This window comes from Piliocolobus tephrosceles, chromosome 1, assembly GCF_002776525.5.
Source record: "Piliocolobus tephrosceles isolate RC106 chromosome 1, ASM277652v3, whole genome shotgun sequence".
NCBI classification, from domain to species: Eukaryota; Metazoa; Chordata; class Mammalia; order Primates; family Cercopithecidae; genus Piliocolobus; species Piliocolobus tephrosceles.
In genome coordinates this window covers 181,318,104-181,341,113 of record NC_045434.1, presented here as the reverse complement: position 1 = coordinate 181,341,113, position 23,010 = coordinate 181,318,104, and the positions used below count along the sequence as shown (strand labels likewise).

Below are 23,010 nucleotides of genomic sequence, written 5' to 3'. Positions count from 1 at the left end.
AAAAAAAAAAAAAAAAAAAAAAAAAAAAAATTAGCCAGGCATGGTGGCACACCTGTAGTTCCAGCTACCCAGGAGGGTGAGGCAGGAGGACTGCTTCTGCCCAGGAGTTTGAGGCTGCGGAGAGCTATGATCACACCACTGCACTCCAGCTTGGGCAACACAGCAAGACCCTTAAAAACAAAACAAAACAAAACCCCACAATACCATTTATGTTAGCACCAAAAAATGAAATACCTAGGTATAAGTTCAACAAAATATATATAACATTTTTATGAAGAAAACTAGAAAACTTTTTTGAAAGAAATGTAAAAAGAACTAAGTAGTTCTTGTACTTAGTAGATATTTTGTGTTCATGGATAAGAGACTTAATATTGTCAGGATGTCACGTCTTTCCAACTCAATGTAGAGATTCAATGCACTCCTAATCAAAATCCCAGAATTTATTTTGTAGACAGCAACAAATTGAATCAGCTAGGGGTGGTGGCTCACACCTGTAATCCCGGCACTTTGGGAGATCAAGGTGGGAAGACTGCATGAGCCCAGGAGTTTGAGACCTGGGCAACATAGTGAGACCTTGTCTCTACAAAATTAGCTAGATATAGTGGCATGTGTCTGTAGTCCCAGCTACTCTGGAGGCTGAGGTGGGAGGATAGCTTGAGCCCAGGAAGACTGAAGCTGCAGTGAGCTGTAACTGCACCACTGCACTCCAGCTGGGCAACAGAGTGCACCTCTGTATCCACAACAACAGCAAACCAAACTGAATCTAAACTTTATATGAAGAAGCAAAATACCCAGAACAAAGTCAGGAGGGCTGATGTTACCTGACTTCAAGACCTACTGTAAAAGCTACCATAATTAAGACAGTGTGGTATTGCCTAAAGAACAGACAGATCAATGGAACAGAATAGAGAGCCCAGAAATAAACCCACATAAATATAATCAGCTTATCTTTGACAAAGGAGTAAAGGCAATACAATAAAAAATAAAGATACTCTTTTCAACAAATGGTTCTCGAACAACTGAACATTCACATGTAAAAAGTGAACCTAGACACAGAACCTACACTCTTGAAAAAAAGTAACCCCAAAAGGATAATAGACCTAAATGTGAAATGCAAACGACAAAACTCCTAGACGATCACATAGGAGAAAATCTAGATGACCTTGGGTTTGGCAATGACATTTTTTTGTTTTTTTGAGATGGAGTCTCGCTCTGTCGCCTGGGCTGGAGTGCAGTGGCCAGATGTCAGCTCACTGCAAGCTCCGCCTCCTGGGTTTACGCCATTCTCCTGCCTCAGCCTCCCGAGTAGCTGGGACTACAGGCGCCAGCCACCTCGTCCGGCTAGCTTTTTGTATTTTTTATTAGAGACGGGGTTTCACTGTGTTAGCCAGGATGGTCTCGAACTCCTGACCTCGTGATCCGCCCATCTTGGCCTCCCAAAGTGCTGGGATTACAGGCTTGAGCCACTGCGCCCGGCCGGCAATGACATTTTAGATAAGCCCCAGCAGCACCTTGCACCCTGGTCACATCCGTTTCAGTCCTGGTGGTACTAGCTTCACAGAACTGGCAGGTGCAGCCCATGCCTCACTTATGAGTCCTACCTATGGGAGCCCATTTCCAGTTTTTGCCTTAGTCCAAGCAGTAACAGCACAATTTTCCCTAACACCTCATTCCTGGCGCTGCTAGGCCCCAGGACAGAATGCAGTCTGCCAATGGCTAGGATTGAAAATGGTGCGTCACTGCAGCTGCTTATGGCTCAGAAAGGGTGTGTGACCCAGTGCAAGCTCCTCTCCTGGAACAGTTCCCTCTCTTGGTCTTCTGGCAGCTCCCTATATCAGTTTCAGGGATTGGGAAGGTCAAGGGCTCTTTCATTGCCAGGCATGCATGATTCCATACATGGGGATGTGGGCTGCTAGAAGTCTCTCGCTTACCCTTGGGAAGTCACTTGCTGATTCCTAGCCAATCTCAGCCAGGTGGGCTGCTTCTCTTCTTTCTCCTTGCTTGCTTTCTGTGTTTCCTGTCACTTTCCTGTTGAATTCCAGTGTTCTATTTTAGAAAATATATCAGAAGTATGATTGTCTATACACTCTTTTGGTTCTTCTAAGTGGAGGAGGTGAGCATATGAAATGCTTCTAGTCAGCCATCTTTTTGTTGTTGTTGTTTTGGAGACAGGGTCTAGCTCTGTCACCCAGGCTGGAGTGCAGTGGTGTGATTTTGGCTCCCTGCAACCTCTGCCGTGCCCCATCCCTGGAATCAAGTGATCCTCCCAACTCAGCCTTCCGACTAGCTGGGACCACAGGTGCACATCAGCATGCCCAGCTGGCTGTTGTTTTTTTTGTATTTTTAGTAGAGATGGGGGTCTCATGATGTCGCCCAGGCTGGTCTCAAACTCCTGAGCTCAAGTGATACACCTGCCTCAGCCTCCCAAAGTGCTGGGATTATAGGTGTGAGCCACCGTGCCCAGCCCTAGTCAGCCATCTTGAAGCCCCTTTGGTTTCTTGCAAAACAAAACATACTCTTACTATTCAATCTAGCAGTTGTCCTCCTTGGTATTTATCCAAAGTAGTTGAAACCGTATGTCCACATAAAAACCTGCACACAGATATTTACAGCAGCTTTATTCGTAATTGCACAAACTTTGAAGCAACCAACATTCCCATAAGTAGGTGAGTGGATAAATAAACTATGAAATATCTGGACAATGAAATATTTTTCAGTGCTAAAAAAAATGAGCTATCAAGCCATGAAAATACATGGAATAAATTTCAATGCATAATACTAAGCGAAAGAAGCCAATCTGAAAAGGTGGCATGCTGTATGATTTCAACTATGTGACATTCTGGAAAAGACAAATCTATGGAGACAATAAACAGATTAGTGGTTGTCAGGGATTAGTGGGGAGGGAGGATGAATAGGCAGAGACCAGAGGGTTTTTAGGGCAGTGAAACTATTTTGTATTATACATGATGGTGGATGTATGTCATTATACATTTGTCAAAACCCACAGGACGTAAAACACCAAGAGTAAACCCAAATGCAAACTATGGACATGGGTGATAATAACGAGCCTATGTAAATTCATCAGTTGTAAGAAATGTACCACTCTGGTGGAGGATGTCAATGAATGGGAGACCATGTATGTGTAGGGGCAGCAAGTATATAGGAAATCTCTGTATTTACCACTCAATTTTGCTGTGAATCTAAAACCGCTCTAAAAAATAAAAGTCTACTAAAAAATTTCAAAGAACAACAAAAAGAGCTCTTGATAACAAGATGCAAATCTCCAACCATGGGGAAGTAGAGTATAAGCATTTCCTAAATGTACATAACTAAATATCCTAAATGTGTGTAAAATCTTTTTATGTAGAGCATTTTGCAGGTCTGATGTTTCTACCAAACAGACTTTGGAAAATGCCACTGGAGTACTAAATAATTATAATTTAAAAAGCAAGATGGCAGAAATGAAAAACTCAATACAAAGTTTGGAAGATATAGTTGAGGAAAACTTCATGAAAGTTGACCAAAAGGCAAAGAATAGGGATAAGAACAGAGATATGACTATTACAGAACCAGGTCAAGAGATTCAACAACTGAATAAACAGGTATGATGGGAGTGAATAGAGAAAAGGAAGTGAAAGAAAATAACTGATGATGATGATTATTTATTTATTTTTTTGAGACAGAGTCTCGCACTATCATCCAGGCTGGAGTGCAGTGGTGTGATCTTGGCTCACTGCAAACTCCACCTCCCTGGTTCAAGCAGTTCTCATGCCTCCTGAGTAGCTGGGACTACAGGCATGCGCCACCATGTCTGGCAAAAATAAAAATTTTTGTATTTTTGGTAGAGATGGGGTTTCGCCATGTTGATCAAGCTTGTCTTGAATTCCTGGCCTCAAGCAATCCATCTGTCTTGGCCTCCTAAAGTGCTGGGATTACAGGCATGAGCCACCATACTCAGCCAATTTTTTAAAATTTTATAAAATGAAAGTGTCTAGTATGGTAGGTGAAAATACATCCAAGGTGAAATTTTAGGGTACTGGGAATTAAGAGAAACTTCCAAGAGAATGAAGAGATTTCATACAAAACTAAATATGTAAATCTAAGAATGATTTACAGAAAACAAAGACCTTGGAAAGAGTAAACTGAGACCCTCACCAAAAAAGACAGGTGAACATAATCTCAAGAAACTAAGAAGGCTCCAGGAGAGATTTCTTCTAGAGTATGACATGGATAGAATATATAATGTACTTGGATATAAAGAGAGATGTACACAGTAGCAAGAGAGTTTAAGGTTGAATTAATAATAAGTACACAGAAAAATAAACACATAACATGAAAATCAACAAGATTTCCCCTGAAAATGAAATGATGAGCAACAAAGGAAAAGTAATCATCGTATACTACATGGCTCAATTGATAACAGCATTTAACTAGTTATAATAACAAAACACTCAATTTTGATCTAATTAAAATTATAGTATCATAGAATCGGGGTAGGGAAATTATGTGTGGGTGGATAAGGGCAAGGAAATAAAGAAGAGTTAAATTCTCATCTTCTAGAGTGGGTAGTCAGTGGAAAAATAACTAAAAAAGATAGCAATATAGACATGCTATTTAGATACAGAGGTAAATAAAAACATCAGTTAAATTGAAAGTGACTGCCTCGGGGGAATAGTAATTGACAGGGGGATACGAGGTGTGTTTGTCTTGTTTTTGTAGTAAGTTGTATAGACCCTTCATTCCTTTAAACTATGAATGTGTGTAACTGATACAAATCAAAATACCTTTTAAAAAGTTCTCTACAGTTAAAAAAATGAAACGTAGGTAAAAGATATAAATGTGGAATATCACATTCAGTCTGTGATAGCTTTTATTGTTAACATTTGAACGGACTATAAAGGTTATTTGGACTAATCCTATCATTGTATAGATTATAAACTGAGGCTCAGATAGGGAAGTGATATCAAGGTCACACACAGTGAATCAAGGCCCACTCAAGAGATGGCGACACAATGATCAATGAAGACTATTACAGCCTGACCATGGCAGGTTCTGTCACCTTCTATAGGTTATTGGAAAGAAACTATGGCTGAGCCTTCCCTTCAGGCTCCTACGTTCTAGGATTTGATTAGAGACATACTCAACTCCTAAGAGAAAGATAACCCTAACTTCCATGGGGATCATGCCAATTGCTTAGACTTCCTAGAAGAAGATGGAGTGTCTGCTGAGTAACAGAATAGGGTTTCACACATTAACTTACACAGTAAAAAATGAGTATTTTTATTTATAGTTATCCCCTTGGAAGGCTGTATATCTGCAGATAGTTATTTTAATTACTGTCATAGACAGTTTATGAAATGGGAACAGATATGCATAACCCAGGATGATTACCCACCCAGTTCATCCACTAGATTTTGCAATGAGTCAACCACTCATTGGTTGATCTCCAAAATCAGGTTTACTTTCATTGTACCAAAGTTTGTCACCATCAATGATTGTTTAAAAAAAAAAAAAAAATCAGAGAAATTTCATACGTATTTTAAGGGTGGCACCATTACTGAATGCTGGGAGGATTCTGGAAGGTAGAAGGGATCACTCAGAAGGGAACACCCCTAACTGGGAAGGAAGGCTATTATTCTAAACTAGGTCAGGGAGCTCTTGGTGCTGTCCCTGCATTAGTTCCCCATCCCTGAGTTCACAGAAAACTTACCTAAGTTTGATTGACATTATTTCAAATGCCAAAGATAAAAATTGTTTAAAAGATTTTACTTAGGTTTACAAGTGGAAAGGCGCTAATTACTGGTGTAAGACAAAAGAAAGTGCAGACACTAGGTCTGGGGCTTGTGCACAGGTAGTCCTGTCATCTGCTCTTACCTGTGGGGGCCTGCATGGCTGAGCTGGGGATGGTGGCAGCATCTTGGGGTACAGTGCTGGTATCCGGTTCAGGAGTGCTGGTTGTTGGTGAGGCAGGTGGTGGGTTCAGCAAAGTTCGAGGTTTCCTCTGTCAAAATGAATGGGGAAAAAATTGCTACCCATGACAGGTCTTTTCATTCTCTATTCTTGGCACTTAATTCACCCATGAAGCAAAAATATATTTATGGATGGAATAGTGTTTTATCCTTGTTTTCTACACAGCATCTGGCTTAAAGCTATACATATACCTGTAGCAGATGCTTAGTAGACATTTTCTGAATCTATATATAAGCCTCTGGTCTTTTGTAGGATCAAAGCTTAATGTATTATCTTTTATACTAGATTCAATATTATCATATGAAGTTCCAGATCCCTTATTAGTTGGGCAACCAAAGCAAAATATGCTATAGTTTAAGTCTGCTTTGACATTACTTTGTACTTTGTCTCTTTAAAAATGGAAACAAATAAAAAATAGAAATGACCCTTCTAACTCTACAAACAACTTTACTCTGTGTGCCTCTCTCTTCACCTCATTACCTGCCCTTCTTTCCCTTAAATCTCTTACTCCAGTAAATCTCTATTGCTTCTTTAAAAACTGCAATTTTACCTGGTCCACACCTTTACAATGATGTCTCTTCCACTTGAAATGCTCTCTTTTTTTAAATTTATTTTACAAATTTGTTTATCTAGTAAGCTTTTCTAGTTTTTCTCTAATCATTGTCTCTTTTATGTTATCTCTGTTTTTTGAACTGTTGCATTTGTCAATATATTGTCATGATATGTTTATATACCAGTATCCCCATTCACCTGGAACTCTTTGAAAGTCTGGTTCTAAGTACAATTCTTAGCATGGTACTCAGCATAAAATAAGTGTAAATTAAATTTTTTACGAAGCATGCAGTATAGAATAATAGAGGAAATAATAAAGATGATTTGAGAAATCTATTATTTCCCCTACACTGTTCAGGGCAGTTTTTGGGGGAGAAGGATCTCAGGTTTTCTTCTGACAAATAGTTTCCGAAAAAGCCTTTTTTTTTTTTTTTTTGAGACGGAGTCTTGCTCTGTTGTCCAGGCTGGCATGCAGTGGCATGGTTCTGGCTCACTGCAACCTCCACCTCCATGCTCAAGTGATCCTCCCCCCTCAGCCTCCTGAGTAGCTGGGACTACAGGTGTGTGCCAGCACGCATGGCTTACTTTTATAAATTTTTTGTAGAGATGAGGTCTCATATTGCCAAGGCTGGTCTCGAACTTCCTCCTGCTCAAGCGATTCTCCTACCTTGGTCTCCCAAAGTGTTGGGATTGTAGGCAGGAGCCACTACATCTGGCTAAAAGCCTTTCTGAATGCAAGGCAAACATAACCATCACAGAGATCCAAAAATCCACTTTTACTAAATGCTTCATGTAGGGGTAACTGCTGGGAGCCATATCAACCTGTCTGCCTTCTAGGAGTATGTTCTCTAAAGAGATAGCTCTGATGACAGCAGGCATATATAAGATGGCTTTGCCTGTGAAAGCAATCATGAAACTCTCATGAAGCATTCAAAACACACATTGAAAGTGAACATCTGCTCATGTTTTTTTACTGCTAAAAGTGAAAATCTAAGTAAGTAACGAATGAGTCAGGGAAGGAAGGAAATATCACTTCAACTTCAATGAGTTGATGGTAGGATTTCATTGGGTCCCTAAACGAACAAGCCTGGTAGGTTCGGTGCCTGAATAATGTAAACCTATTTGAGATAGGTACGTGTACAATATTATATGTACTCATACATTATCTCATTTCCATTTTACAGGTGATAAAATGGGCTCAGGACTTTACCCAGAGAAGTCTTCCCAAAGTCATATAGGTGGTAACATATGGAGATAAGATCTAAACCTAAGTATGTCTGGCTTTAAAGCTTATGCTCTATCCACAAGACTACTCTGCTTCAAAAAGAGATATAAAGCCAGCCATGGTGGCTCACGCTTGTAATCCCAGCACTATGGGAGGTCTAGGTGGGAAAATTGCTTGGGCCCAGGAGTTTGAGACCAGCCTGGGCAACATAGCAAGGCCCCATGTCTACAAAAATTTTTTTAAAAATTAGCTGGGCATGGTGGCACATGCCTATAGTCCCAGCTACTTGGGAGGCTGAGGTGGGAGGATCACTTGAGCCCAGGAAGTCAAGGCTGCAGTGAACAATGATTATGTCACTGCACTCAGCCTGGGTGACAGAGTGAGACCCCGCCTCAAAAATCAAAGCAAAACAAACAAAAAGGGATATAAGGCTCACAGGTGAAGTGGAAGGCATATACACTTGTAGGGGTAGGCAAAAGAACACAAAGGAGAATTAGAGTATCAAATGCTAGGACATAAAATACAGGAAAAGATGAGAATGACTGCTTTCAAGAAGGCTGGAAAGAAAAAGTACTTTGGTTACTACGTTCAAGACTTCCTGAGGGAGCAGAGCAGAGGCAATCACAGAATCAGTTTTTGAGTTCTGAATGATCTTAAAGGCTATTTAACCCAACCATCTACCCAATACTTCTAATTCCCTCTCCCTAAAAGATCCCTCCTATAGAGTCATCCAGTCCCTGATGAAATGCCTCTAGTTATAGGGGCTCATTACTTCCATTTGGGGATAGATTTAACTGTTCCTTTTATGTTGAGACAAAGCTTCTCTGCTTGAGTTTCCATTTATTGGTTCTAGTTGGAGCCCCCCAGATAAGTTTTCTCCCTCTTCTGACTGTCCTCAAGATGTCATCATCAAAAGCCATCATCAAAAGCATGGCTTCTCTGGCCTTTGCATCCTTAGGGCCTTCAGCCTCTCCTCTACAACATGAGAATGAGAGGTGGGTAATGAAGGCAAAAATGAATTAGGACCTGGGTTAGTGGTAACAGATCAAGAGGAGCATTATGTGTTACACAGGAAGATCAGGAGGTGATACTGAGAATCTGAAACCAAAAATAAGAGACAACTGAGATTGGTAACATCATCACTAAAATCATCCATCCATCCATCCATCTATCCATCCATCCATCCATCCACGCACCCACCCACCTATCCTCCTACCCATCTTGCATATTCTGAATATTTCCCAAAAGACTGACTAAGATACAAGGCACCACAGGAGAAAAAAAAAAGATTAGGTTCTTGACCTTGAGGAGCTTATATTCTACAAGGACTGAAGTCAGTGGAAGCTAATAAACAAGCAAAACAAACCAACAGACAAACAAACTAGCCCCAGGGAGGAATTAATGAGATTGGGATGGAATGCCCAGGGAGAACTGGGTATCATCTCCATACTGGAACTCAGGTATTCTTGTTCAGGGAGGAAATTCAGAGAAATCTCCTGACAGTTAAGAAACGAGTGGAGGAGGTGATGCTAAAAGGGGCCCTAGAGAAGCTGCTGACAGAAGTCTTTTTTTTTTTTTTCTCATGTCAATGCCTTCCTTAGGGAAGATACCCATGAAAAACAGGCCATGACTAAGAGGTAGTACTTTCAGTAACAGTGCTCAGTGAAGCTGACTCAGCTGTCTTTTCCAATACTAGAACACTAGAAGTGTTGTGTCCCTCAGGAAATGTGGGAAAGAGCGAATATATGCTAGGGAACCAGTGACCTTGGAAGTAGATCTAAGGACCAATCTCTGTAGGTTTTGCCATTTACTAGCCATGTGATCTTAGAAAAATCATTTTACATCTGTAAGTCTCAATTTACTATAAAATAACATTAACACTATCTCTTAGGGTTTTGTGAAAATCATGGGATATGTATGTATTGGCATTTAATACAGAGTCTGACAGTTAGTAGGTATTCAATTTTTTTGAAGAGGTACAGATAGCAAAAAATATATTTACATTCAACCTGAAAAAGCTGATTAAAAGAAAAAAAAAACCACATTTACAGAATTAATTTGTGCTTTTTGTCCACACGATGGACATCTACTTTGGAAAGGTTAACAAAGAGCAGTTTCTTCCATGTACACTAGACCAGAATCTCCTCAAATACGAGTAACTTTCAAAGTTAAAATTTGTTTCCTATCCTCCACAATCCTATCTTTAATGTTACCAACTCTCAGGTAAGTAGCAAGTAGGGATGACGATCTAGGAAATTCCTCTTATAAGCATATACAAGATAGAGAAGAGGGCCAGATATGCCCCTTTCCAAGAGAGATGGGTATGGATGAATGACCGCCCCCACCCCCCTCCCCCCACCCGCCTTATTTTTTTGAGATGGAGTCTTGTTCTGTCGCCCAGTCTGGAGTGGAGTGGTGCGATCTCTGCCCACTGCAAGCTCCGCCTGCCGGGTTCACGCCATTCTCCTGCCTCAGCCTCCAGAGTAGCTGGAACTACAGGCGCCCGCCACCATGCCTGGCTAATTTTTTGTATTTTTAGTAGAGATGGGGTTTCACCATGTTAGCCAGGATGGTTTCAATCTCCTAACCTTGTGATCCACCCGCCTCGGCCTCCCAAAGTGCTGGGATTACAGGTATGAGCCACCGCGCCTGGCTGAATGACCCCTTTATAATCCCTTATCCCTTTCTGGGAAACCCACATTTTACCTACCTTGCTGCCAGGTTTGGGACCTCTCTTCTTTGGGAATTTCAAAGGTTCAGCTGTCTTGGATGGGGCAGAGATGGGATGGGAAATTAGGGTCTTGGGTGTCCGGCCCCGCTTCTTTCCTGGTTTACGCCCCCTCTGCCCTGGTTGATGTTCCAAGACAGTTTTGGTGCTGCTGTGGATGCTGGGCTTCTCAGTATTCACATCCGAGGCAGGATAGGGATTCTTTGGAATCACAACTGCAAGAAAAAGACTCATTCTATCACCCTCCCTCCCCCTTGCATTCTCATCCCAGCCAGAAGGAAAAAAGGACTTGCCACTTCTGCTCAGGTAGTTTTGTTCCAAGAAGCTGGTTTCCTGGTATTTGACCTAAACGTTTAGGAAATCTCTGAAGAAAACTGAATTTAGATTGGCTGGAATTGGAGGTTTTAAATTATTTCTGGCAGATGCAAAAAAAATATTAAATTTTTCTTCCTAAGGCATCTTAGACAAGTATTGTGACCTGAGTCAAAGCTGAAGTATATAAATATTAACAGAATCATAGCCTCAGAGTTGAATGGGCTCTTAGAAACCTGTAATTCTCTCCTGCTAAGAATGAAGGTCTGAGGCTCAGAACAGGACACAATGCCCTCCCCAAGTTACATAGTGAGTTGGGGATAAGAACTTCTGTTTTGAAATTGAGCCCTGATAACTATGCCAGGAATTTTCTAAATCAATCTACTTGAAGTTTTAGTCTGACTCTTGCAGTGAGGAGTAGAGGAACATGTGGAAATATAAATCTGATAGTATCTCTCCTTAAAATCCTTTGCTCTTAAAAACCTTTATTCCTCATTACCTTTAAGGTAAGGTCTAAATTCTTTATCCTGATTTCTAAGGACTTTTCTGACTCTGCCCATCTTGCTCTCCCATTATGACTAATGTCATTTCCTATCATCCCACCCCATGTTCTAGTAGCCCTGTATGTCGAGCTATTATTCTTTATCAGACACATGTCAATACTAAATTTTCAGCACTCGATCCAGGGCTACCTCCTTATTGAGGCCTTCTCTCACCATGTCCCAAATAAGTCAGTGCCCTCTCTTTACTCCCAAAGCATTCTGTAGACATCTATGTTACAGTAGTTCTTAATTTTACTCCAATTATTCATTTTTTCCTTAAACTGAGAATTTTTTGAGGTAAGGGATATCTAATTCATCCTACAAATAGTGAGCACTTACTGTAAGTTATACACTGTGCTAAGCCGTGGGGATAGAACAGTGAACAAACCAGACTTCCACTCTCATGGAGCTTACCTCCTAGTGAGAGAGACAGAAAATTAAAAAAATAGCACAATATACAGTAAAATGTCAGGTAGTGCTAAGTGCTGTGATTAAAACTAACGCAGGGTAAAGAAACAGAATTTTAAGGGAAGTCCTCTTTGAGAAGATGACATTTACACAGAGCTCCCGAAAGAGGTAAAGGCACAATGCCTTATGAAGATGTGAGAGGGTATAACAACAAGTGCAAAGATTATGAGACAGGAACATGTTAGTGTATTTGAGAAATGGAAAGGAGGTCAGTAGAGCTGTAATTGAGTGAGCAAGGGGGAGGGTAGAGAGAAATTAGGTTAGAGAGTGAGTAGCAGTAAAATTGTGTAGGACTGTAGCCTGTGAAAATGAACTGAACTTATTCTAAATATAAAGGGAAGCCACTGGAGGGTTTTGAGCAGGGGAGGGACAAGATATACTTAAACGGACCACTCCGACTGCTTTGTGAGAGGGACAAGAGTAGAATTAGGGAGACCAGTTAATAAACTATTATATAAGGCAGGCAGAAGGTAATACTTCCTAGGCCTCCAGGTAGGAAGAGATAGTGGTAGTACAATGTTAACGATGTAACAACCAGAAAAAGTCAGAGTAATTATTTAAAGACAGCACAGAGCTGTCATGAGGATTATATGAACTGGAATTCCAGGGGATGGCCTCTGAGGTAGCTGATACTGTTTTCTTTCCTGAGGGCATCTGCTAATTTTGGCATAAACTAAGGATCGGGCTTGGCATGTGGTGAGGGGCTCCACTGGAAGAAAGAGAAATGAGAGCTGCTGTGACAAACTGGAAACTTAAGGAGCCCCTTCATGTGGCCAGTTTTTCTCACTGGGTATTTGCTGAATTTTGGGTCAGCACACTGGAACTTTAAAGCTTTTAAAAGGCAGAATAAAATCTCCTATAATCTTGTGGTTTTAGGAGACAAGGTTCCACTAGAAGTAGGTGGTATACCCCAAACACATGGCTGATCTCCTCTTAAAGATATTTTAAAACTATAAGGGGTAAGAGGTAATAAAACTAAGCCCCAGACCTCTCAAGGGTAGGACAATCTCCTGCAGTGTTTCAGGGCTAAGAAGATATAAATTAGGTTCTCAATCCATGTCCAAAAAACAAGGATAAACCGTAGACACAATCCAGACGTGGTCTAACTCAATCCATAATTAGATTAAAGTGATCAGGTCCTATCCTATTAGTCTACCAGAGGAAAAGAAGAATTCTTTCTCATGGAAGATACCAGTTGGAGCCTCATTAGTTCTTTTAATATAAAATGTGTGGCATACTACAAAAATTATTAGACATAACAGAGTCAAAACAGTGTGATCAGTAATCAAGAGAAAATACAGGCAATAGAAAGAGACCCATATATTATCCAAATAATGGAACAAACACACAGATTTTTAAAAAATCATAATTAAGATGTTAAAATGTAAAAAGATGAACAAAATGTAAGAAAAGATAGATAGTACCCACAGAAATATCTATATAAAAAATAAATGGACATATTATAACTAAAAAATACAGTATTAGGAAGAACTCATTGCATGGATTTAAGGGCAGACAAGAGCCAACAGAAAGGATTGATAAACTTGATGAAAAAATAGAAAACATCCAAAATAAAGTACAGTGAGAAAATATGAAAAAATATTTTAGAGCATTAGAGATAAGTAGACACAGTCAATAGGTCCAAAATATGAGTGGCTGCAACCCCAGAGGGAGAAGACAGATAGAATGAAGAAAAAGCAATACATGAAAAGATAGCAGCAGAGACTTTATCTGTAACTAATGAAAGACATCAACCCACAGATTCAGTATGCCCATGGATTCAGCAATCCATAGTAGGAAAAATACAAAGAAAACTATGCCAAAACACATAATTGTCAAACTGCTGAAAATACAAAAGATGAAATACAGATGAAAAAAAAGACAGGGAGGAAATACAAAGATACATTTTAAAAAGCAATCAGAGAGAAAAACAGCATTACAGGAGCAACAATAAGAGTGATAGCTGTCTCTTCAATAAAACTGTGTAAGCAAGAAGCAGAAGAATAATATCTTTAAAGGGCTAAAAGAAACAGACTACCAAAGATAGAATTATACACCCAGTGAAAACATCCTTCAGAAATAAAGGTAAAATAATGATATTTTTCAGATAATCAAAGCTCAGAGAATCTGTCACCAGCAGACCTAACTATGGAAAATGAAAAGGAAGTTCTTCAGGCTGAAGGAAAGTAATTCCAGATGGAAACATGAAACTACAGGAAAGATAACACAAGAAAGGGTAAACATGTGAGTTGATACAAAAGGATACTGATTATTTAAAACAATAAAAATGGCTTGTGCCATTTATAACATATGTATTAATAAGTTATATGACAGCAATAGCACAGAGGATGAAAGTGAAGAGTAAATGGAGCCAAATTTTGGTATGAATTTTGCATTATTTGGGAGTGTTTAGAGCACTTCTTTAAGGTAGATTTTGATAAGTCCAATATGCATATTTGCATAGGGCAATTAATTAAAGAATTATCAGTGATAAGAATGTATTACTAAAAGCTAAGGGGAGAGAAGTAGAATAATAAAACATACTTGATTAATCCAAAAGAAGGCAAGAACAGAGGAATAAATAAATAAGGAAGAACTTGGACAAACAGAAAACAAAAAAGCAAAATGCAAAATGTTGACTTAAACCCAAATAAATAATTATATTAAATAAAGGTGGATTAAGTAAAACAATCGGTAGGAATAAATGAACAAACCAGACCAAAAAAAGAAACCCCAGAACTCAGTTATATTTGTTTATAAGAGGGCCCCGAGATACAAAGACACTCAAAATATAAAAACACAAGAAGATAAAAGCAAACAGATGAAAATAATATACTCTATAAACACTAACCAAAAGAAAACTAATAACATGAATAACCAGTTAACCAACCAACCTACCTGATACATATACCTAATAAATATAGAATATGCAAGAGACAATTTCATCATAGATCCATCAGACATTGGGAAGAGAACAGGATAGTATAAATAACTTTACGCCAAAAAATACGAAAATTGAGATAAAATGCCACGCAAGACCAGCCTGTGCAACACTGTGAGACCCCATCTCTACAAAAACAAATGGTGTGTGCCTGTAGCCCTAGCTACTCGAGAGGATCACTTGAGCCCAGTTCGAGGTTGCAGTGAGCTATATCACACCACTGTACTTGAGCCTGGATTACAGAGTGGATACCTCATCTCTTAAAAAACAAAATAAAGCAAAAAATACCACTGACACAAGAAAAAACAGAATATGAAAAGCCTCACATATAATAAAAAAAATTGCACTGCAATTAAAAATCTTTCCACAAAGAAAATCCCAGGCCTAAATGGCTTCACTGGTGAATTCTAGCAAATATTTAAACAAGAAATAATAACAAATCTTGCAAAGTCTCTTTTGAAAAATAGAAGAGGGAACACTTCCCATTTCATTTTATAAGGCCAGCATAACCCTCATACCAAAACATGACAAAGATGTTACAAGAAAAAAAAAAAACTAGACTAATATCCTTCATGAACATAGATGCAAAATTTTTAACCAAGTATTTGTAAATTAAATCTAGCTCTCTCTATATATGTATATCAGATATATAATCCTATATATATCATATCATAACATGCAGGATAATATATGATAACTAAGTGGGATTTATTCCAGAAATACAAAGGTTGTTTAACAATGGAAAATACAATCAGCTGAACACATAATACATTCACTAAATGAAAGAAAAAGCCCATATATCATCTCAATAGATGAAGAAAAAGCATTTGACAAAATTCAACACCCATTCAGGATATCCATTCAGGATAAAAATTATCAATAAACTAGGAATAAAAGAGAATTTCCTTAGTCTAGATAAAGCCATCTATAAAAAAAACTATAACCAACAGCATTCTTAATGGTGAAATATTGAACACTTCTTATTGAATTATGGGATAAAACAAAATAACTACTATCAACCACGTCTATTCAACACTGTATTGGAGGTCAATGCAATAAGGAAACAAAAAGAAATAAAATCTATAAATATAGATTGTAAGGGAAGAAGTGTTACTTGTACACAACATGATTGTTTATGTAAATATTCCTCCCTACAAGTCTACAAAATCTATTAAAATAAAAAAATGAATTTGGAAAGGTCACTAGATACAAATCTAGTATGTAAAAATCTAATGTATTTCTCTAAATAGCAACAATCTGAAAATTATTTAAAAATCCACAAAATACTTGATGTTATTTGAACATCAAGTATTCAGTGAAAGATGGGCAAGACATCTGCACTGATAACTATAAAACATTGATAGGAGAAATTAAAGACGATGTAGATACCACATGGCCACGAAGGGATGTTACATTCATAGATTGAAAGCGTTACCACTGTTAGGTGTCAACTCTCATCAAACTGATCTAGAGTCAATGCAATTCCAATCAAAATCTCAGCAGTTTCTAAAAAATGTGTGGTGTATGTATACAAATTGACAATTTAATTATAAATTTTAATAGGAAATGCAAAGGACCTATAGTAGCCAAGTCAATCTTCATGAATAACAGCAAAGCTGGAGAACGTGAATCATCAAATAGCAAGATTCATTATAAAGTTACAGTAATTTACACATATATTATTGGTTGGGCTTGGTGTCTCATGCCTGTAACCCCAGCACTCTGGGAGACTGTGGCACGAGGACTGCTTGAGGCCAGGAGTTTGAGACCAGCCTTGCAACATAGCATGACCCAGTCTCTACAAAATTTTTTTAAAAAATTAGCTGGGCATGGTGGCACACACCTGTAGTCCCAGTGACTCTGGAGACTTAAGCCCTGGAGGTTACGGCTGCATTGAGCCATGATGGTGTCACTGCACTCTAGTGTACGTGACAGAACAGGACTGTCTTAAAAAAAAAAAAAAGACATATATTATTGGTGCAAGGGTAGATGAATGAATCAAAAGAGCAAAATAGAGAGTTCCAAAATTAACTACATATATATAGTAATCTGATTTATGATAAATGTGCCCTTGCAATTCTGTGGAGAGAAAAAATAGTTTTTTCAATAAAATTGTGGTGAGTCAAACAGGTATCCATATGGAAAAAAATTAAACTTGAATTCTATTTCACACCAGATATGAAAATTAATGTGAAGGCTAAAACATCTAATTTCTAGAAGAAGACAAATGAGAATACCTTCAAAACTATGGGGGCAGACAAAGATTTATTAAAACAGGACACAAAAAGCATTAATTATCAAAGACTGAAGATTGATATATATGACCTCATTAAAACAAAATATTTCTCTTAATCAAAGGACAATATTAAGAAAATGAAAAAAATCCAGGAAGTGGGAAAAGATACACAAAACACATACATAAGAAAAATAATATCCAGAATATATAAAGAATGCCCAAAAATCAATAATGAAGACTGGGCAATTTAAAAAATGGATAAGACTTGATGAAGCACTTCACAAAAATGAGTATAATGGCAAATAAGCATACAAAAAGTTGTTGGATACTATTAGTAATACAGAAATGTAAATTAAAACTATGGGACACTATATCCCATCAAAACTGCTAAAATTTAAAGGACTCACAATATTGGTAAGGATGTGAAGCAACTAGAATTCAACATTGCTGGTGGGAATGTAAATCATTTTGACAAATTGCTTAGCTGTATATCCTATGACCCAACATTTCCACATCTCAGTATATACCCAAGAGAAGTGAGTGATATGACCACCAAAAGCCATGTGCTAGAATATTCACCATTGCATTTTTCATAAGAGGCAAAACTGGAGACAACCTAAAGGCCCAAAAGATTTTAAAAATGTGGTATATTCATAAAGGGGAATATTACAGAGAAATTAAAAAGAAAAATTATTATTGTATGCAGCAACATGAATCTCACAGAAATAATGTTAGACAAAAGAAGCCAGAGTATGTATTTTATAATTATCTTTATATGAAGTTTGAAAACAGAAAAACTAATCTGTAGGGATAGTTTGAGGGGTTGGGCAGCTGGGGTTGGGCAGCTGGGGTTTCAACCAAAAGGGAGAATAAGTGAGTCTTCCAGGGGTGTTGGAAATGAATCCAGCACCCTCTTATATCAATATAAAATAAACACAAACAAAAAAGACAAAAGATAGTGATGAACTGAAATCTTTGAAGAGAGTAATATTATTGGAGAAGATGAGAATTAGATTCAGAATACATTGGAAGAAAGAGCTGACATGACTGGATGTCAGTGAAAGAAAATTAGCAACGACAAAACACAAAAGTATAAAATCATATCCAATGAAATAGAGGAGGGCCGGGCATGGTGGCTCACATCTGTAATCCCAGTACTCTGGGAGGCAGGAGGATCACTTGAGGCCAGGAGTTCGAGACCAGCTTGGGCAACATAGCGAGATCCTGTCTCTAGAAATTTTTTTTTTTAATTAGCCAGAAGTGATGGCATGCACCTCTGTTCCCAGCTACTCAGAAGGCTGAGGTGGGAGGATCACTTGAGCCCAGGAGTTCAAGGCTGCAGCGAGCTGTGATCACACCACTGCATTATAGCCTGGGTGACAGTGAGACCCTGTCTGTATTAAAAAAAATTTTTTTGGGGCCGGGCACGGTGGCTCAAGCCTGTAAGCCCAGGACTTTGGGAGGCCGAGACGGGCGGATCACGAGGTCAGGAGATCAAGACCATCCTGGCTAACACGGTGAAACCCCGTCTCTACTAAAAAATACAAAAAACTAGCCGGGCGACGTGGTGGGCGCCTATAGTCCCAGCTACTCGGGAGGCTGAGGCAGGAGAATGACGTGAACCTGGGAGGCAGAGGTTGCAGTGAGCTGAGATCCGGCCACTGCACTCCAGCCTGGGTGACAGCGAGACTCCGTCTCAAAAAAAAAAAAAATTTTTTTTTAAAGAAAGAGAGGAGTCATAGATGATCCAATATTATTGGCTTAAGCAATTTGGAGGAAAATGATGCCATTTACTGGGATGTCAAACATTGGGGAAGGGAACCAACAGTTCAGTTTTTAAACATGTTTCTTATGAATTACTTGTTAGATATGGTATTAATCCATTTTCACACTGCTATAAAGACATACCTGAGACTTGTTAATTTATAAAGAGGTTTAACTGACTCACAGTTCCGTAATTGACTCACAGTTCCGCAGGGCTGGGGAGGTCTCAAGTAACTTATAATCATGGTGGAAGGGGAAGAAGCATGTCTTACATGGTGGTAGGTGAGAGAGAGAGTGGCGAGCGAAGTGGGAAGAGCCCCTTATAAAACCATCAGATCTTGTGAGAACTCACTATCATGAGACCAGCATGGGGGAACTGCCCCCATGATCTAATTACCTCCTACCAGGTCTCTCTCTCTTTTTTAAATGGCTTTATGCAGTTATCTTTAATCAGTTAAAATAAAAGTGTGAAAGTGTATATTATCTTTTATTTACCAATGTGATGACCTTAAATCAGTGCTCATTATTTCTTTGTGTGGATTCAAGCTACAATCTGGTGTCACTTTTCAGCCTAAAGAACTTTAGTATTAGGAAAGTCTGCTAGCAACACATGCTTTCAGTCTTTACCTGCATTTGTCTTTATTTCACCTGTATTTTGAGAGGAATATGTTGGATATAAAATTCTCTGTTGACTGGTGTTTTTTGTTGTTCTTGATTTTGTTTTCTTTTAGTACTTTGAATGTCATCCCACTGCCTTCTGGTCTTGTTTCTGATTAAGTAAGCCAGTAGTCATGTTGAGGATCTCATTTATATGATGAATCATTTTTCTCTTGCTGTTTTCAAGGTTTTCTCTCTGTTCTTGGCTTCTGACAATTTAACTATGGGGTAGCTCTCTGAGACATGTTTAATAATTTTTTTTTTATTTCCATAGGCTATTGGGGAACAGGTGGTGTTTGGTTACATGAGTAAGTTCTTTAGTGGTGATTTACGGTATTTTGGTGCAACCATTACCCAAGCAGTATACGCTGCACTGTATTTGTACAGTCTTTTATCCCTCATCCCCTTCCCACCCTTTACCCCTGAGTCTCCAAAGTCCATTGTGTTATTCTTATGCCTTTGCATCCTCATTGCTTAGCTCCTACTTATAAGTGAGAAATGATGTCTGGTTTTCCATTCCTGAGTTACTCCACTCAGAGTAATAGTCTCCAATCTCATCCAGGTCTCTGCAAATGCCATTAATTCCATTTTATGGCTGAGTAGTATTCCATCATATATATTTATCTCACAGTTTCTTTTTCTTTTTCTTTTGCTCTGGGTCTTGCTCTGATACCAGGCTGGAGTGCAGTGGCGTGATCTTGGCTAATGGCAACCTCCACCTCCTGGGTTCAAGCGATTCTCCTGCCTCAGCCTCCTGAGTAGCTGGGACTACAGGCGCATGCTACCATGCCTGGCTAATTTTTTGTATTTTTAGTAGAGATGGGGTTTCACCATATTAGCCAGGATGGTCTTGATCTCCTGACTTCGTGATCCGCCTGCCTCAGCCTCCCAAGTGCTGGGATTACAGGTGTGAGCCACTGCACCTGGCCCTATATCATGGTTTCTTTATCCACTCATTGATTGATGGGCATTTGGGTTGGTTCCACGTTTTTGCAACTGTGAACTGTGCTGCTATAAACATGTGTGTGCCAGTATTTTTCTTGTATAATGACTTCTATTCCTCTGGGTAGATATCCAGTAGTAGGATTGTTAGATTAAATGGTAGTTCTACTTTTAGTTCTTTAAGGAGTCTCTACACTGTTTTCCATAGTGGTTGTACTAGTTTACATTCCCACCAGCAGTGTAGAACTGTTCCCTGTTCACTGCATCCATGCCAACATCTACTATTTTTTGATTATGGCCATTCTTGCAGGAGTAAGGTGGTATCACATTGTAGTTTTGATTTGCATTTCCCTGATCATTAGTGATGCTGAACATTTTTTCATGTATTTGTTGCCCATTTGTATATCTTCTTTTGAGAACTGTGTATTTATGTCCTTAGCCCACTTTTTGATGGTATTGTTTGCTTTTTTCTTTTTGATTTGAGTTCACTGTGAATTTTGGATATTAGTCCTCTGTCAGATGTACAGATTGTGAAAATTTTTTCCCACTCTGTGGGTTGTCTGTTTACTCTGCTGACTGTTCCTTTTGCCATGCAAAAGCTTGTTAGTTTAAGAAGTCCCAGCAATTTATCTTTGTTTTTATTGCATTGGCTTTTGGGTTCTTAGTCATGAACTTCTTGTCTAAGCCAATGTCTAGAAGGGGTTTTCGAATGTTATCTTCTAAAATTTTTGTAGTTTCAGGTCTTAGATTTAAGTCCTTAATCCATTTTGAGTTGATTTTTGTATAAGGTGAGAGATGAGGATCTGGCTTCATTCTCCTGCATGTGGCTAGCCAATTATCCCAGCACCATGTGTTGAAAAGGGTGTCCTTTCACCACTTTATGTTTTTGTTTGCTTTGTCAAAGATCAGTTGGCTGTAAGTGTTTGGATTTATTTCTGGGTTCCCTATTCTGTTCCATTGGTCTATGTCCCTATTTTTATACTAGTACCATGCTGTTTTGGTGACTATGGCCTTATAGTATAGTTTGAAATTAGGTAATGTAATGCCTCCAGATTTGTTCTTTTTGCTTAGTCTTGCTTGGATATGTGGGCTCTTTTTTGGTTCCATATGAATTTTAGAATTGTTTTTTCTAATTCTGTGAAGAATGATGGTGGTATTTTGATGGGTATTGCATTGGGTATTTGTAGATTGCTTTTGGCAGTATGGTCATTTTCACAATATTGACTCTACCCATCCATCAGCATGGGGTGTGTTTCCATTTGTGTCATCAATGATTTCTTTCAGCAGTGCTTTGTAGTTTTCCTTGTAGAGGTCTTTCACCTCCCTGTTAGGTATATTCCTAAGTATTTTATTTTATTTTGCAGCTATTGTAAAAGGGGTTGAGTACTTGATTTGATTCTCAACTTGGTCGCTGTTGGTGTACAGAAGAGCTACTGATTTGTGTACATTAATTCTGTACCTGGAAACTTTGCTGAATTCTTTTATCAGTTGTAGGAGCTTTCTGGAGGAGTCTTTAGGGTTTTTGAGGTAAACGATCCTATAGTCAGCCAACAGTGACAGTTTGACTTCCTCTTTACTGATTTGGATGCCCTCTCTTTCTCGTCTGACTGCTCTGCCTAGGACTTCCAGTGCTATGTTGAAGAGAAGTGGTGAGAGTGGGCATCCTTTTCTTGTTCCAGTTCTCAGCAGGAATGTTTTCAACTTTTCCCCATTCAGTATTATGTTGGCTGTGGGCTTGTCACAGATGGCTTTTATTACATACATCTCTTGTATGCCAATTTTGTTGGGAGTTTTAATCATAAAAAGATACTAGATTTGTCAAATGCTTTTCCTGCATCTATTGAGATGATCATGTGATTTTTGTTAATTCTGTTTATGTGGCGTATCACATTTATTGACTCACATATGTTAAACCATCCCTGCATTACTGTTATGAAACCTACTTGATCATGGTGGATTATCTTTTTGATATGTTGTTGGATTTGGTTAGCTAGTGTTTTGTTAAGAATTTTAGCATTTATGTTCATCAGGGATACTGGTTGGTCTGTAGTTTTCTTTTTTAGTTATATCCTTTCCTGGTTTCGGTATTAGGACGATTTTGGCTTCATAGAATGAATTAGGGAGGGTTCTCTCTTTCTCTATCTTGTGGAGTAGTGTCAATAGGATTCGCACCAATTCTGAACGTCTGGTAGAATTCTGCTGTGAATCCATCTGGTCGTGGACTTTTTTTGGCTGGTAATTTTTAAATTACCATTTCAATCTTGCTGCTTGTTACTGGTCTGTTCAGGGTACCTAATTCTTCCTGATTTAAGCTTGGAGGGTTGTATCCACCCAGGAATTTATCCATATCTTCTAGGTTTTCTAGTATATGTATGTAAAGGTGTTCATAGTAGCCTTGAATGATCTTTTGTATTTCTGTGGTGTCAGCTGTAATATCTCCCGTTTTGTTTCTTACTGAACTTATTTGGATTTTCTCTCTTCTTGCTAATGGTCTATCAATTTTATTTATCTTTTCAAACAACCAGCTTTTTGTTTCATTTATTTATTTACTTTTTTGCAACAGAATCTGGTTTATTCTGCCTTGGCAGGGTGGTCCTGAGAGTGGCGGATGCCACCCTGTCCTGGGCTGAGGGAGGCCCCAAGGGCCAGCTAAGGCCAATGGCGGGAGAAGTG

General features: G+C 38.8%; 1 protein-coding gene across 23 annotated transcripts in view; it reads right to left on the bottom strand.

The window, feature by feature from the left end:
- SCMH1 (Scm polycomb group protein homolog 1) overlaps window positions 1-23,010 on the bottom strand; it is a 232,510-nt gene that overhangs the window by 36,438 nt on the left and 173,062 nt on the right. For all 23 annotated transcript variants that reach the window (XR_002733497.1, XM_023221305.2, XM_023221302.2 and 20 more), the window contains 2 exons: window positions 10,458-10,690; window positions 5,875-6,001 (listed from right to left, as the gene is read on the bottom strand). Coding sequence is in view for 22 of the 23 variants with exons in the window: in XM_023221305.2 (XP_023077073.1) it covers window positions 5,875-6,001; window positions 10,458-10,690 (360 nt within the window). In the remaining variant the exon portion in view is untranslated. The remainder of the gene's footprint in view (window positions 1-5,874; window positions 6,002-10,457; window positions 10,691-23,010) is intronic.